General features: G+C 38.4%; 1 protein-coding gene across 1 annotated transcript in view; it reads right to left on the bottom strand.

Moving 5' to 3' along the window:
• Positions 1–12,369, bottom strand: part of HMCN1 (hemicentin 1) — a gene marked incomplete at its 5' end in the record, with an annotated part of 236,014 nt that overhangs the window by 98,558 nt on the left and 125,087 nt on the right. The window contains 8 exons of the mRNA XM_081947388.1: positions 1,682–1,804; positions 2,422–2,518; positions 3,284–3,459; positions 5,173–5,296; positions 5,809–5,960; positions 7,175–7,351; positions 10,234–10,335; positions 11,641–11,764. Coding sequence (XP_081803514.1) covers positions 1,682–1,804; positions 2,422–2,518; positions 3,284–3,459; positions 5,173–5,296; positions 5,809–5,960; positions 7,175–7,351; positions 10,234–10,335; positions 11,641–11,764 — 1,075 coding nt within the window. The remainder of the gene's footprint in view (positions 1–1,681; positions 1,805–2,421; positions 2,519–3,283; positions 3,460–5,172; positions 5,297–5,808; positions 5,961–7,174; positions 7,352–10,233; positions 10,336–11,640; positions 11,765–12,369) is intronic.

The following is a 12,369-nucleotide window of genomic DNA, read 5'->3' as shown; positions in this document are numbered from 1 at the left end:
CTTAAGGTGTTGTGTTTGTTCCACAATCTCAACAGGTTGCTCCAATAATATTATTTATGTCAGTAAAGGCTATTGTTCCCTCTGAATACAGAATTAAATAAATTAATTCCCCCTCTGTTCTATAAACAGAGATAGGTGGTATTTTGGCAAACAATTATTATCATAATAGTATCTTTTCATCTTGCCCTGACTCCCTCATAAGATATCCAGAAGTTTCCTTAAGGTAAAAAATAACTAAGTTAATAATTAGTCTACTTTCATCCATACAAATCTTCAACTTGTTTTGTGCTGTCATGTGTTTCTATTAAGATTTTATGTAAAGGAAACTAGTAGCTGCCAAGACCTGTTGGTACAATGGTCAAGGAGGATGGGGCTCAGCAAATAGTAGAATAGAATTCTTTATTGGCCAAGTGTGATTGGACCCACAAGGAATAGTAGTTTCTTTGATTACCTCTTACCCATGGCTAAACCTAATAGATAAAAAGGGGGACTGTGCATATGCACCATATGATTAATCACAGCTTTGTTGCATATTTACTACATGGGGAAAGGGAAGAACAATTTGGCTGCAGGCAAATGCAAGGGACCCATTTACACTAGAATTTCTTAATGTATTCGTTCTGTTCCAGACATATTTCCTGTTGGCTAGGTCAGCTAAAGTGCAACAAAGTCCCATAAGCATCAAGTGTTACTTCCATTACACTTTGGACAATGAGACATTGGCTCAAATTCAGGGTGATACATTCTAGAAATTCTGCCTGAATTATGGCATCTTTTTTTGCAAGGATCATCTGGTTTCTCTGGTTGTCTCCAGGTGCATGTGCTTGCACAGGCAGCACTTCTGCCAGCAATGGGAAACCCGTGTGCATGTGTATGTGAAGAGAACAGCAATGTAGCTCTTGCAAAAGTTGCAGCTGCTTTAATGCTTCAAAAAATCATTAATTTACAATAAAGCATCTTTTCTCAATGCATTTAATATTCTTAAAGGGCAGTATGTAACCCCTAATTTCTGGAACCTGGAATTTTCCAGATGTGTTGTAACTGCTAATCCCAGAATGACTAACCACAAGGCAAATTGGAAATTCACACAGGCAAGGAAACACTTGTTTGCATTCTGGTTAAGACAAATAAGACTTAAGAAAGAGGGGGGAGGTTAGATGGAGGCACAAAGCAGCTTTGTGTTTAAAGAGTCTATCTCATCAAGTTTCTTCATCTAAACCAGTGGCCCCCAAACTTTTGGGCAACAGGGACCTGTTCCGTGGAGAACAATTTTTCTGTGGACTGAAGGGGATGTGGTTTTTCATGCTGCCTGCATCCCACGGATGGGGGCTTCATTTGTTTGTGCAGCCTGGTTGCTGGCATGCCACGGTCTGGTGCCAGTCCATGGACCAGGGGTTGGGGATCCCTGATCTAAGCATTTCAAGTCACTGCCACAGTAAGCTTAACTCAAATATTATCCCGTGTATTTGAAGCCCTTTTTATTGAAACAAAGGACAATTTCAGAATCAAATGTTGAAATCTGCAGAAGGTACTGCTGATCAACCCAATTACACTGATTTCTTGAGATCTAGCAGAATGATTAATTTAGGTTCCATCCTGTAACCTGGTGAGATAAACAGGGCTCAACAAAACTAAAATGATTAACAGGGTTTGTGATTAGTCCTCACAAAGAAATGCTTACCATTCTTCCTCCACGCAAGAATGGGTGGTGGAATTCCACTGGATTCACACATCATGCTGATGAGGTTCCCTTCAATGACAGTCAGCTGAGTCACTGTGTCTGAGCTGTAAATGCTTGATGGCACTAGAGAAGGCAAAGATCAGAAACAAACAATCACCTCCTATAGGTTAAAATAACCTATAAAGAAATTAAATGTATTAAATTCAGCAGAGAGTGAAGAAAATGTAAGTAAAATTCTCAATCCAAATCTTTGTTTCAAGTATTAATATTCTCAAAGGTTCAACAATGAATGCAAATACATTTCTTAGTTTATTTAAAATATTTTGACAGCCTGCAAATTAGGAGTTTTAAACACCAAAGAGATCCCTACATTTTAACAGTTGGATTTTATAGTGCATGATATTATTTCCAAATCTTAATTCATTTTTTTCCCATTGAAATAGCAAGTTCACTAGAATTCCCCCCCCCCCCAAAAAAAAAGTAAATGAAGCCCTCACGGTTGCTGAATATTTCCAGCTTTTGGAATTCTAGGTACTCTGAGGAACAGACTGATGTTAAATCAGGTAGACAGCTTTCTTAAATTTAGATACCAAAAACTGTCCAACACTGCTTCTTATTCCAGGGCCAAACAAAGAATATATTTCTTAACAGTCACTCCCATATGATTTTCAGAGGCAAATCAATCGTGACATACATTTCTAGGATTACTCTTAATGCTGATGCTTTAAACTTGTTCTTACCCCATACATTAACATTGTAGTTTTTTTCCATTTTCCCAGCAATGTTTGCTGCTTCGCAAGTATAGCGTCCAGTGTCTTGCACCTGTGCTTGTTCAATCTAGTAAGAAACAAATCGACAAACCTATTTTTGGCAATACCTTTGGTACTCATCACTGTGCATTCTTATTTGTCCACCTGATACATTATTTTGATTTCTGTAAAGGAAGTCATTCTCTGTGTGGGAAAGATTTATTTCAAGTAATATTTTTCTACTTTACAGACTCTAAGGTATTTTCTTTAATACTGAATGCCTTAGAATCAGGATGGGAACATTTTTTGGTGTTGCATATTCTGGCCCATTAAATTTCTATTTGCTTGGGCCAAAACTGTATTCCCAGTTGCAGTCTCCCTACAAGAGCACAGCAATTAAAGCTTGGAAAGTTACACCAGCCCTGTTATATCTTTTAGAAAATCAAGTACAAAACCATCTTCTCCACCCCAATATTTCTTTTCCCCCCACTTGGGGAAAACCCAACACTAGCCAGATTTTGTTCCTGCTCACATTTGTCCCTCATCCAAATTTGTTCCCCGTAAGATCCATGCCAAAATTCTTTTTAATCCCTAATCATTAGTGCTGATTGCCCACAATATAAACCCTAACTATCCCACAATGTTCATGCAGGATTTATTCACCAATGCTGAATATGCTTTTGGGTAAGTAACTCATCAAAAGCAGCACAGCTTTTCCTTCCTCAAGCAGAAGAAAGACATTGTTTCAATGCCAATTCAGAAATGCAAAGGGATAGTCTTTAAACTATTAATGTCAAGAACCCTAAACATGAGCAAGATTCACGGAGGAAATCTGAGTCATTCTAATATTTACCTTCAGTACACTTCCACCTTCAGTAATGGTGAGACCCAGTTTCTTCTGCAGAAGCTGACCATCCTTCAGCCACTGAAGTGTCGGTGGAGGGATAGCATCGCTTTGGCAGCGGAGTTCCAAATGTTCTCCCATGGCCACAGAGACATTCTGTTCTTCTCCCATAATATTAGGTGGCACTGAATAAACATCACTTTAGTAATTAGTTTTATCTCTTTTCACTAAGGTGAATGAAGACACCCACTGATGTCAGCATTAAATGTATTAATTTACAACATTGATGTATTAATTTACATTAGTTAATCTTTCTTAGAAATATTGGCAGCATTACTAGGACACTATATGAAACTACCCAAACTATACATGGAATGCTCCAGAACGGGGTGTCAAACTGGCAGACTGCAGGCCAGGTGCATCACACCCAGGCTACACCCACCCCAGCTCTGCAAATAGGGAAAATGTAGTGAAACCTCATGTGACAGCAATGTGATGCCGTGAGTTTGACACCTGTGCTCCAGAGTAAATGTAGAAGAACTAAATGATCTGCTTCACAGGTTTTCCATCCATGGTAGAATCATTGCCCCAACAGAAAGGGATTTTGTTTGTAAAGAGGAGCATAATTCAGCAAACCAATATGAGTTTTCCCTAAAATATTTGTGAAATAGTATAAATTCAACACATACAGAAGCTGATCCCATATCAATTTCCATTTGTACTCAATTCTTCATCATATATTACTTAATACATTAATTTCATCCTAACGGCGTTTTCAAAAGTCAGTTACCATTCTTGCTCTTTAGTTACTGACTTTTTAAAATACTTAGCACTTTTGGGCTTTTCAGTTGTGCTGTAACCTGAAAATGTCAGCCCTAAATTCTTCCATTAAAATTAGTTTAGAGTTATGAAGGGGGCATTCTATAGAGCTTAGAATGTGTTTACAATTATAAGAGTGTAAAATATTTCAAATGCAAAACATTTAGAGCTTTGAGCCTCCATTCTGAGGTCTTATGTGTTGTTTTAAGATGCGATGATTTGTTCTAAACTTACTGAAAGGATTTTAGCATTGTTCCAATCATTTTGGAAGTATTCCAAACTTGAAATGTCCCTGGTTGTTTGGAATTTGGAACAGTTCCAGAATAGTTGGAGTAGCATTAGAACACTTGTAAAGTTGGAACACTGTCTCAAATTCGAAACAGAGCGTTTCAAAATTCAAGTGCTTTGCATACCACTATTTTTACAATCAAGTATGCATTAACAGAATACTGCAGCCTATTATAGTTCTCTGATTAATCTGGCTATACCATTGTTTGTAAATCTTTAGTTTTCATCCCTTGTAGTTGTATTTTCATAGGGTGTTTTTTTTTTAAAAAATCAGCAATGTACTATAAAAGCAGCTCTGAAGAGCAGCTCTGCTAAAATGTCTCAAGACAATATGCGAAGCCTCATCATCATTTTAAGCAAACATCTAAATATTTTTGTTCATAGTTTTTAAATGTAAATTTTCAGTAATTGAAGAAAATGATTATCATCTCAATTATTATCTATTTGTCCCAAAGAAACATAGTTTTTGTTTGAATATGACTTCCTATGACGGGGCATGTTAGATTCCTATGAAACCTATGAAGTCCATTCTATTAAAATAAACACAGGATATCACTTCCAGATTGAAAAGAAGTGAGAAGATCAATCTGTAATATGTAGTACAATAAAAATGCCATGGGTCATTTTAGAAATCTAATCAAGCATCACAATTGGGGTCCATCAAGATATGTTAGGACAACAGTTCTACAAAATTCCAAGGTAGCTTATTGGTGGAAGCTATTGTAATCCCTCAAGATACCCTTCAAGAATACTTCTGCAGTTCTTGGTATAAACTTTACTTATATTCTTACCATAAACTCTGACATCAATATCCCTTTGTTTTTCTCCTGCTGCATTTACTGCAACACATGTGTACTTTCCAGTATCACTAATCTGAGCACTCGTCAGTGCCAGGATGCGACCTCCAGAACGAATCTAAAAAGGGAGTGGATTTTTTTTTTTTTTTAATGGCTCATAGGTTGAATCAGACAACGTTAGAGTATTAACTTTCATTATTCACATAATACAATTTTCCTGATGTGAAATGTTTTTTCATCAGCCAAGAAATCTCTAACATTATTTTCACTGCTTACATTTTTCTTGTTTCTGCTCAATGTCTTGCCTAATGAATAATTCTAGATAATTCTGATGTTAATTCTAGCAATAATTCTAATGCTGGCTTTGTTATTGGTCCTAATCAAAGTATTATACAACTATGTTTTTTATTATTTATAAAATGAATAGCCTGCCCTTCTTACCTCAAGGTAACTCTGGCATTACATTTTAGATTTTTATTTATGAATTAACACAGATAAAATTGCTTCCACATTATAAGTGAATTTGAAGTATTACTTAATATAATTTATGGTCCAAAATTTAAATAGACAGTTTCCATGGAGAAATCTCTAAAATGTGGGTAAATGTCTTTCATGCTGCTAAGAAATTACCTGGAGTCCACTCAAAACACTAGAAACAGGACTGCCATCCTTCAACCAGGTTAGAATAGGAGCAGGAATCCCACGAGCTTCACACTCCAACCTCACCTGATCACTAACTACAACAGTTACCATTTCATTACTTCCTGAAATGGAAGGAGGAACTAGAAAAAAAGAAAAAAGAGAGAGAAATATTGTTCGAGCAGATATGCTGATTGATAGTTCTGATCTATAATTTTGCAAATAATGTTGCCTGCAAACATACAGTAGATGTATCTTTGGATCTTTGCAGACCTTTGTCTACCTCAATTACATTGTAATGTTAGCAGTGATAAATATTTTTGTACCATAAAGCAATAAATATGAGAGAAATTGAATTTTGACAGTAAGAGAAAAAAATAGAAGTTAATTTATAACTGTCAACCATCTCATTGACATGCGAAAGAAACTCCTGGGAAATTTATTTTACCAAGAGTAAAACTTTACTGACAGATCCATGCAGGCAAAAAAGAACCAAACTAGTTCTAATGATTTGGTGCGAAGTGTAGCATAGTAAAATCCCCCTTTCCTTCTCCTGGGCTGCCCAGTGCCCACTGTCCACTAATCCAGGTCAAACATTTTATTTTGGGGAAATGGACTGCACCTTTCAAAAGTCTTCAACATCTGACTTTGGAGATGTGAGATTTTCTCAAGCTGTCAATGGTTCACATACATTTCTTTTCTTCCTCCCAGCTTACCACACATTCCAATCATATCCATGCACGCCCTCCCCTAGCTTGTTTGTCAAGTTGAGAGCAGAAAGAAGTACCTTGCGAGTCAACATTGACAACAACATTACTGTCCCCATCTCAATCGTATACATAGGAATCAGCTTTGGTCAACAAAACTGGGAGGTAGAACATAAATTTAAAGACCTTCTTGTTCTGCTTGACAAAAGATTTGATCTTGTCAAGTCTGTAATTGACAAGCCATATCCAGTCACAGGACTGGCTTTTTTTAAAAAAAATGGGAATCTAAAAATGTTCAGATTTACATCATTTTCTTAAAACCTGGCTTGGCGAGTTGATCTAAAATTATTGTGGGCTTTGTGATTTCTACAATAGCTTAATTAAATAAAGACTTCTGTCAGTGATGAAATCGAGATAGTGAGACCTGTCTTCCAAATCTAATTGCATGGCAGCCCTGTCAAGCAAACACTTCAAAATTAAAAGCCTTCCCGTTGTTGAATTATTCAAATACTGCAAAGAACTACTTTTCTTTTCTCAAATCAGCATTGAAAAATGACTTAAAATACATGCAAAAAACCCTGAAATGTGCAATTGAAAGGCAGATATGTCTTTTCTGCCCAAACTGACTTTGTTATGAAAGCAGGATTTACCATGGACCTGAAGATTGTAGAATAATTCAGCTACTCCTGCTGCATTTGTCACCGCACATTTATAAATCCCAGTGTCAGAGATCTGGGCTGCATCTATTTGGGCAATTTGCCCTCTGTTCAAGAAAGTGATACCAGCAATATTGATGAGAGGAAGGTTATCTTTGTACCATGTGACAACTGCAAAATAAAATAAGATATATTTGGTACTAAGCTATAAAAGAATTTATTGGAAGGAAACATTCAAGTTACAGTACTTTTTATTCCAATACCACTTACATTGTTGACAGATGCCCAGATAAAGTACAGAAACTTCATAGTTTAAAGCATATTAGGAAAAGTGAGGGATTAAAAGGTGTTGCTTGCTTACTCCACTCTAACATGTGGGCATGGTGAGGAAGACAAAATTAAAGAGGAATTCTTTTTCACTCTCAAGTTGCAAACAGTTTCAGGGTAGACACTAATTGCCTACAATATGGCCCATTAAAGCATTCTTCATGGTCCACCTATTCTTGCTCTCTTCTTCAATACCCTCTTATTTCATTTGAATGTTGTGGAGTAATATTTGTAGGGCCGCCCACATAAGCTGCTACCATATCATTCAAGGTTGTTTCAAGACACTATTACATTTCAGGTGAAATACAGTTTTCCAGGGGTGGGCTGCTGGGGATTCGCAGGGATTCGGGAGAACCTCTAGCTAAGATTTTGTGCATTTCGGAGAACCCCCAAATCCTACTCCTGTCTGGCCTTGCCCATCCCGCCCTGCCCCACCCCTCCCAGGAGTTCCCACGCAGCCCGTTTTGGATGCAGGTAAGAGCAGGGCACGCGCAGAGGCTCGGGGGGGGGATAGGCCTACTGGAAGTTCAAAAGGCCAAACCAGTCCATTTTAAGCCTCCAGAGGGCCTCCGGAGCCTGAGGAGGCTCAAGGAATGCCTTGGGAGGGCAAAAACACCCCCCCCCCGTGGTGGAGGAGGCTGACTAGGTCACGCTCACCATTGCCACACCTACCCAGCAACTGGGCAAAAAACCCCTTGCTAAAATTTTTGATGCCCACCCCTGCAGCTTTCCCTACTCTCTCTCTCAGGAAAGATGTGGAGTTGAAGATATACTTAAAGGGAGCACAAGAGCTTTATAGCATTAAATAATAACTTGCATATGAAGATGAGACATTACAGATCAAAACCCACAAACAATAGAATTCACTGCTGCATTAATGGATTTTGTTCACAAATTAAAATATTGGATATTAATCTTTTTTTACTGCTTTTGCCAAAGCAATCAAAGCAACCAATGTCCTTCTTTCAAGCTTATTCTTGAACTTCTTCATTAGATTGCATAAAGTTTTTTTTTTAAAAAAAGTCCAGGCCATTCCATATACTGAGTAATAATTCTATTTTGAACATTTCCTTGATATGGAATTAAACTAAATAATTAATGTAGCTTCTGCATGAATGCATGAGGGCAACATGCCCATGGAAAGTACATCTCAGAGAGCACATGTTTTTCTCCTAACCAGTGTTCTTTCAGTTATGTTCTTTCGCATGCTTCAGCTTCCTTTGCAAAGTGTCTTTTATCTATAAAACATAGGGATTTTTAAAATTGTTGTTAAACCTATAACAAGCTATATGCCAAACAAATTCAGCACCTGCATTTAACAAGAAAAACATGCATATTTACAAAAGTTCAGTTAAGCATCAAACTTAAGATCCTTTGCAAGAAAGAGGTGTGCTATTCTATATAGCAGGGGTGGCGAACACGCGGCTCGCGAGCCGCATGCGGCTCCCGGCCAAAATAAATGAGGCTCTTTGCCTCTTGTCATTATTTAGTACACTGTGGCTCGGATCGCGCGCTCCCTTTCGGAAGCTGGGGAGGTCCTTTGCAGGCAGCTAGAACGGGCCGCCTGCAAAGGACTTCCCCAGACTTGCTTTGAGGAGCACGGGGCGACTGAGGCTAGTTGTGAAGCCCCAAAGCCCCCACCGCCACCGGAAGAACTGCTGCCACCTCCTCCTCATCCTCCTCTAACAGGCAGCACTGCCGGATTTGCCGCCCGGCACTGCGGCTGAGATGAAGCCGCCAAAGCTCCAGCCGGCATCTCCGCACGTGGCAGCGGCACCTCCCCTCCGCTCGGAGCAGCTGAGCTCAGTCAGCGCTGGGTTACCCCTGCCCCCTCCTCTTCCTCCGCCATGCTTTTGAGGAGCCAGTAGGAAGGTGGGGGGGGGAGCAGGGGAAAAAAAGCCTCATGGCTCGTCAAAAGCACGGAGGAGGGGGAGGGGGTAGAGGTAACCCAGCGCTGAGCTCAGGAGCAAATCTGGTGATTCTGTTGGAGGAGGAGGAGGAGGAGGTAGCAGCAGTTATTCTGGTGGCAACTCGTACTCGTCGGCATCTTCAGCAGAAGCCCTGCCCACAATGAAGAAAGCAAAGATGGAGCAGATCCACGCAGATGACGTTGCTGCAACATGACTGGAGGAGGAATTCTGGGAGTTGAAGTCCACAAGTGTTAAAGCTGTCAGGTTTGAAAACCCCTGGGGGTTTTTTTCCCTAAAGGGTTAGGGGTGCAAGGGTCTTGTAACTTGACAGCTTTAAGAGTTGTGTGCTTCAAATGCCAGAGTTTCTGAGCCAACATTTTGGTTGCTAAGCAGGAGCGTTGTTAAGTGATACTGATATTATATAACACTTTGAATTAAGCGGGTATCTTGAAGAAACATAACTTTGACTTTCAAATAATACTGATTTCGTTGTTGTCTTAGGTGACATCTGTGAAAAAAATTCGGGTGCTCAGGCATGAAAATGTGCCGCTCAAACACTATACTTTTCTGCTCACATCGAAAAAAAATTAGAGGGAACATTGCTTCCGGGTCTGTTTTGGCAGGTCACTGCGTGGTGTGGCTCTCTGACTCTCACAGTTTAAAATTTTGGCTCTTTTTGTCGAACTTGTTCACCACCCCTGCTATATAGAGTTAAGTGAAAAACCAATAGGTGGGAAATTTCTGCATGATCGATTTTTATTATTTGAGGAGGCAGAATTGCTATGAGTGTGTGTGTATATATATATAGGTATATACCTGGCAAAGGATTTCCAGACACTCTGCATTCTAATTGTATTGGATTGTTCACAATTACAGTCTCATTTCTTACCATTCCTGCATCCTTCAGACTAGGTGGCTCTGAAAAAAAGAGGAGGAAATTATGGTTTCTTTTATTTAGACGTATCATAGTCAGACTTTCTCCGTACTTAGTTTACAAGTTCCCAACATAGATTTATGTCCATTCATACAATCTACAGTAAATGATTACTATGACTCAAAGAATAGCCTAGATATGACCTAGAGATAAAGCAATGTGTTTCTAATTACGGAGTAGTCATAATAATACAGTGATTTCTCCTTTTCTTCTCTGGGATCTTTCTAAAATTGTGGTGCCTTACATCTCCCAATGCCTGGCTTTGTACTTCAGAATCAGAACACTCTGATAGATGGTAAAATTCAACTTGGACTTTATTATTGGATTTAAGAATTACACAGCTGAGAGACAAGATGCCTGACACAATTTGTTCAAGTATAAACTAAAGTAGATATTGCTAAGACAGAACTTACTAAAGTTTGGTGGCAAATGTTTAAAAGTAAAATTGAGGGATATGTGTGATCTAGGAAAATAAAATAAAATAAAATTAAATAAAATGATCTTTTACTTAAGGTTAGCAAACTCTGCTTCAGTAGATTACCCAATAAGAGCTGATCTACTGGAATATTAGCAATACTAAAGCATCAAAGGTGATGTGCTAACCAATTTGCTTACATCTTATACTTTTAATTGTAACTCCTTGAACGATCTATATACTGTTTCTTTCCCTCCTTGGCATTTTAAAAATTTTCTGGTAGCTGACTTTCCCTACAAGGTTCCTGAATACCCATGATACAAACTTTTTATTTTCTTATATCAGTAACAGAGTTGGAAGAGACCTTGGAGATCATCTAGGCCTATCAGGTCTCCTAAGGTCTGAGATCAAAGCCTCAAGCTAGATTTCTTCAGCCACACTTCTTAACTGGACTTGGACTTCACAGGGATTTTAACTTTTTGATTATCAGGTTTTACAAAAAGGGTACATGCATGTATAATATACAGTACATGTTTACCATATATAGTTTGGAATACCCTATGGGAAATAAGATAGGGTTTAAATTATATACATTGATAATAAAAGTAATACATCTCAAAATTTTATTGGCTTGGACTTGAATCATTGAAAACCCTTTGAACTTTCATGCTCTGGAGACATTTCAAGGCATTTTTAATAATTGGTTGAGGAAAGACTCCAACCATCAAATTAGACTATTCTATGGCATCTGATGCCCAAATAAGTTACCTGCTCTGGATACTTACTAAAATTGAGCATGAAATTGGGAACATAGCATGATGGGTATAACTAACAATCAACAGGCAATACTGAACTGCCAATGAGAAGTCATTACCATATACATGCAGATAAATGGATTGCTGGGCTTCACCAGCTGCATTTGTTGCTATACAGGTGTATTTGCCAGCATCTTCTTTTAAGGTCTTGGCAATCTGCAAAATGCGCCCTAAAGATTCCAGCTGCTCCAGAGCAAAAGCAAAAAAAAAAACAAAAAACAGCAAGATTTTTCTATTATGATAAACAAACCAATGAGATTTCTATCATAATATAAGCAAAAACAATAAACACTGGTATCTTCTTTCAAACTATAAGGGCATTCATGACAATTACGTGTGCAATTGTTGGATATTCAATATAGTAGCACTGACTCTTCAGCATCTCAAGACCTATTGGCCACAAGGGGCAGTAGGTGTAAATAAAGATTAAGGATTTACTTTGTACGCTCTCTTTATCTATTAATCTGACTGCCAATCCAAAGTCATTTCCTTCACAAGCACGCATGCATAAAATACTTGCTCTTGGCCTGTCTTCCTGCAAGAATGCCCTCAGTCAATTGACCCATCCCTCCATCCTTCCATCCATCCAATGGGGTCAAAGGCTTGCTGGACTAAAATAGATGTATACTTAATCCTATTGGAAGTGCACATGCTATATGTGGGAAATATATTAGCCAACTGGGGTCTTGCCACAAAGAATTCTGAATAGCTATTTTTCTTTTTATGTTTTCAGAAAAAAGAAAGGGAAAAAGCCTACTTCAGAAGAGTTGTGATCATGTCAAATCAAA

The sequence above is a fragment of the Natrix helvetica genome, assembly GCF_964273705.1.
Source record: "Natrix helvetica genome assembly, chromosome: 3".
Classification (NCBI taxonomy): domain Eukaryota; kingdom Metazoa; phylum Chordata; class Lepidosauria; order Squamata; family Natricidae; genus Natrix; species Natrix helvetica.
Note: the sequence above shows the minus strand (reverse complement) of the source record. Positions and strands in the feature narration are given on the sequence as shown.